Source organism: Nycticebus coucang, chromosome 3, assembly GCF_027406575.1.
Source record: "Nycticebus coucang isolate mNycCou1 chromosome 3, mNycCou1.pri, whole genome shotgun sequence".
In the NCBI taxonomy this organism is placed as follows: domain Eukaryota; kingdom Metazoa; phylum Chordata; class Mammalia; order Primates; family Lorisidae; genus Nycticebus; species Nycticebus coucang.
This window is the reverse complement of record NC_069782.1, coordinates 151,435,627-151,440,708: the sequence shown is the minus strand read 5'-3', so window position 1 is coordinate 151,440,708 and position 5,082 is coordinate 151,435,627. Positions and strand designations below refer to the sequence as shown.

The 5,082-nt window shown below is 45.0% G+C and overlaps 1 protein-coding gene across 1 annotated transcript; it reads right to left on the bottom strand.

The window, feature by feature from the left end:
- Window positions 1-483: 483 nt before the first annotated feature.
- Window positions 484-2,438, bottom strand: LOC128581144 (protein FAM24A-like). The gene is made up of 3 exons (XM_053583526.1): window positions 2,423-2,438; window positions 1,553-1,679; window positions 484-661 (listed from the first exon to the last, which is right to left on the bottom strand). The coding sequence occupies exons 1-3, from the start codon at window positions 2,436-2,438 to the stop codon at window positions 484-486; spliced, it is 321 nt and encodes a 106-aa protein (XP_053439501.1).
- Window positions 2,439-5,082: the final 2,644 nt, after the last annotated feature.

Here is a 5,082-nt window from a genome sequence, read left to right as displayed (position 1 = left end):
CTCTAACCCAGGGAAGTCCCACCTGGCTTTTGTCACTTTTTCTTTGGATGAATGGAGTCCGCAAGGAGGGAGCTGAACATGATCACAGAACCCTCAGAAGAGGAGCCCATCCAGCTGCTGCAGCTGGGCAAGATCAGCTGAAGTTGAGACTGGAAATGCCCTGAGACTCCTCTATATCTTTATTCTGGCGTGGGGCCATGCCCCATGCTTTTATTTTCTACTCTAAGTCTCCTTCTGGTGTAGCGTAATATTACAAACTAGTTACCCCAAGTCCCAGAGGGGTTAATGCAAGGGATATTTATAACCAACAAAAGAAACACTTGAGGCAGAGAGGATGATTTTCTGTGTTGCATGTTTATTCAAAAGTATATAAAATAATATTGTTCATCATATAATGCAAACACACTAGAACTTGATTTGAATAATAAAACATTCCACTAAGAAATATTTCTCATGAAGATTTTTGTGCCCACTTTTCCCACGTCAGAGTCCCTCATTTGTGTCACAGCAGCAAGGTGGCAGGGAGTCATAATCTGTGTACATTCTACATCCGTCACAGCACTGGAGTGCAGCACAAGACCCAGTGGCGGTGGCTTTGTTGTTCCAGCACAACTTGGCTAGATTACCACAACATCTTATAGCATCAGCATCCCTTGCAGCTCTTAAAAAAAGACATACAAAGCGCAGGGTTAGAATTTTCCTTCTCAGTCCCTGTGTGGCAATCAAACCTGTGACACCAACACTAGGTTAAAGTTCCCCCCTCCACCCAAGTTCCTTCCTCAGATTGCTATAAATGTAGAGTCAGGTAACAAAAGTAAAGGAAAGTGAATTGCAAGTGAGGATCACCCTGCTGGTTACTGCAAGCCCTCGAGAGGCAGCAGTGGTGGGGAAGGTGCTGCGCGAAACTGTGCAGTTCTGGGATGTGCCATCCAACTCCCTAGAACGGGGGGGACACAACTGCTTCTGCAAATGAATCTCTTCCATACTTGCAGGGTCTTTTCCCAAAACTGTGATCATTTCTTGTCTCATCTATGTCCCCTTGTCAACTCTCCCAGGATCTGCACACAGCGTGGCAGTCTCAGGGTCTTGAAGGCCCACCTCACTGTCTCCTGGCTACTGGGAATGACTGAGGGAAAACCCAGAGAGCTCCCAGTGCAGGTAGGAGGAGCTCCGACCAGCCCATCTTCTGTGCCGGTCCAGGCAGAGGTTCAGCATGCAGCCTGCCCTGCAGCCTTCCGTCTACAGTGCTCCTCACAGAGGGAGGCCCAGCCAAGACACTAACTTACACACCGGGCAGTGAGCTCAGCAAGGTCCAGTGACAGCCAAGCAGCACCGGCACACAGCCCTAGGCGGAGTGCATTCTACTCCCTGGCTCACAAACCCAAGCCACAGGAAAAATATGATTCCATACCTGAGCCTTTTGCCTTTTCAAAGCTGCCTGTTAATCCTGACCTCATCCCAGTGTGGCCACAGCAGCGGGAAGGACCTGCTGGGCAGAGAGCCCAGCCGTCCCACTTAGGAGGTATTGTCCAGTCTTGCCCCCATGACTCACCTTAGTGCTCTGGATAATTTGATGTAAAGACAGAGAACGATGCCTATGAGCACAAACGTGGCAATCAGTAAGCTGATGCCAATGCCGATCATAATCTTCGTCTTGAGATCAAACATCTTTGCCACACCTAGGCAGAGAAGTGCAGAGAGGCTAAATGTGTCTCTCTCCCCACACAGCCCTTAGCAATCCCAAGTATTTCCTGCAGTGGAAGAAGAATGAATCTTCCCTGAGTGGCCCAGGAGCCTAGGCTAGCCTATGAGTGGGTAAAAGGGTATATTTGTCTGTGAAAAAGGACTGAAATGCAGCTCAGGAGAGAAAGAATCAGAAATACAGACACTGTGAAGAATCCTTACTTTCACCTGCTGTAATGTGCAGCTGTAACAAACAGGTCCCCACTGGAGATAATCCTGCTCTCAAACCCTGAGCCTCCTGAAATGTGTTCATTCAACAAAGAGTCAGTATTCAGCCCTCACTGTACACTAGGTTTAATATTTTATGAGACTAAGGGAATTAAGTTTCTCCAAAATGTTATTGTCTAGCAATCCTGAGATTATACAAACCCATTTTGTATGTAATATGTTAGGAAAAAAACTTTTTTACTTCTTCCACTGATAATTGGATCATGTTATCTTGGGGTTTAAGGAGACACTAGACCAGTGTTTTTCAAGATTTTTTTTTTTTTTTTTTTTTTTATCTCACAGCACGTTTGAACCTATAGTTAAACTTCCACAGCATACTTAAATTATGTTGATCAAAAAAAGGTAAACAAAGAAAATACTAAAATACTTCCTGTGGTTTGAACTTTTGAAAATAATTTAATTAATGATCTTTAAAAATTTTTGTGGCACACCTAAGATTGTGTCAGCATACCAGTGTACTGTGGCATACCAGGTGTAGGCTTGGCGCCCGTAGTTCAGTGGTTAGGATGCTGGCCACATACACCAAGGCAGGTGGGTTTGAACTTGCCCGGGTCTGCTAAACAACAATAACAACTACAACAAAAAAATAGCCAGGCATTGTGGTGGGCACCTGTAGTTCCAGCTATTTGGGAGGCTGAGGCAAGAGAGAATCGCGTAAGCCCAAGAGTTTGAGGTTGCTGTGAGCTGTGACACCATGGCACTCTCCTGAGGGCAACATAGTGAGACTCTGTCTCATAACAGAAAATCACTGCTCTAGAAGCTTCCAACTAAACCCTTGCCCAAGCTAAGAGATGAGTCATTCCCTGCACAGACCAGGAACCAGCTTCTTCAGAAGCCTGTTTACCCCATTGTCTTTCTAGTAGACCACAGACCTTCCTTTGCCATTTTTTTCCTAACTTTATCCTCCCGGGAAGTCCAATTTGTCTGGAATAAGCAATTTGCTTAATCTCAGTCTGAAATTGGGGAACAGTGAGCCAGTAAAGGAGACTAAACATTCTGACCACTAAGCACACTACTTAACTACAGAGAGAATATTCAGAGTTCGATGAAGGTCAACTGTAGAAAAGTAAACAAAAACATTAGGGAACAAGATATTTACTCAGAAATTTATCAAACCTGTAATCTGAGAAAGTGGAATCTAATTATCCCTGTTGGGAATAATTAAGATCTAAGGTTGAAAAGATCGCTTTTGGAAGCGCAGTCTCTGTCCAGCCAGAGCTAGTAGAACGGACTAGCTCCATCTTTTATGCCACAGGCTGTGTGACATCAACCCTCTGGACACCAGCTCTCTTTCACAGAGTTCTGAATTCTGTTCCATGTTGAGGTATATTGCAGCTTCTATGAAATATAAATGCTGTTTTGAATCACTTAATTCTAAATCTTTTATCTTTTCAGGTCTTATTTCTCTTTTATTAATCTTCAGGATTTTATTGCTAATCAAAAGCAAGTTTAATTAAGATTTTGATTTAATAAATATTGTAGAACCTCTGTGAGTTTACCACTCAAGGGACTGTACCAAACTGGTCAACATACAGAGGTGGTCAACATAAGGAACTAAACTGCTGTACGTTGAGTACGTGTGGTCATGTCTGGTCTATAAAAGTTAGGTCAGCTTAAGGAGGTGGTTCATGTAGGGAGATGGTCAACTACGGAGGTTCTACTGTAAAAGAAAAAGACAGGCTGGGCACAATGGCTCATGCCTGTAATTCTAGCACTCTGGGAGGCTGAGGTGGGTAGATTGCCTGAGCTCAGGAGTTTGAGACCAGCCTGAGCAAGAGCAAGACCTCATTTTAAAAAATAGCCAGGCATTGTGGTGGGTGCCTGCAGTCCCAGCTACTTGTGAGGCTGAGGCAAAGGAATCGCTTGAGCCTAAGAGTTTGAGGTTGCTGTGAGCTGTGATACCATGGCACTCTACCAAGGGTGACAAGGTGAAACTCAGTCTCAAAAAAAAAAAAAAAAAAAGAAAGAAAGAAAAGAAAAAGAAAAATGGGGGGAGGCATTATACTTATATATCTTCATGCTTAAAAAATTGATTATAGCAGACTTACTTTCTGTTTTAGTTATACAATGAGATAACATGGAGCCATTTATTAGGACTCGGATACACATCCATTGACATGGGAAGATTTTTCATTCATTATAGTTAAAAGAGTTACAAAAATGAAAATTGCACAGGGTTGGGGGGCAGAGCAAGATGGCTGACTGGAGTCAGCTTTCCACAGAGGCTCCCATCCAGAAGGAGAGTTAAAGGACAGAAGTTTAGCAAGTAAGCTGATGGTTTGGAGCTGAGCCAAGAGAGAAGTTTGAAGAATGCACATCAACCCTGCTGAGGCGAACTGTGACCCAAAGGATACAAACAATAGGTACAAAATCCATCACCAAGTGGATGGGAGTCCCCTCCCCCAGGAGAACAGCTCACAGTATACTTTCTACAAACAAGTGAGCAGAGTTCAAACATCCTCCTATTTTATCCCATGGGAGAGATCCTCTAAAAACTGGACCTCCTTCTGGGCAGTGCCTGTGACTCAAAGGAGTAGGGTGTCAGCCCCATATACCAGAGATGATGGGTCCAAACCCAGCCCCAGCCAAAAAAATTCACTGCAAAAAAAAAAATAAATGTTATAAAACTGGACCTCCTTCCCCTACTAGGGTGCCATGGCACTCTCCCGCCAGGCATAAAACTGTATATATTCTCTACTTGCAATTCTGAACTCCCACCACTCCCCTCCACTCTCACCCCGAGGTCTGGAGGCCTGTCCCCCATGGAGTCCAGATTCTTGGGCATTTTCTTGAGAGGTGTGGACAGGACGTGGGCTGTTGCAGGTCTGTGCTGATTCTGCCACACAGGAGTAGGGAGAAGACGGTGGACTGAAGGAACCATGCGGGACAGGACGAGGCAGTGCCCCATGGCAGAGAGCAGCAGTGGCAACTGCAGGAACAATAGGGCTCACACCCCGGGGGATATTTTGGATAGACACTCCCTGCCTCTCTGGGCAACCAGAAAAAGCCGGGCATCTTCTTCGATAGTGGACACTAGTGGAGCAGATTGGGATGGAAACACAGGCCCCGAGAGTAAAGGGTATGCCTGAGGTGGTACCTGCCTTGATGGAG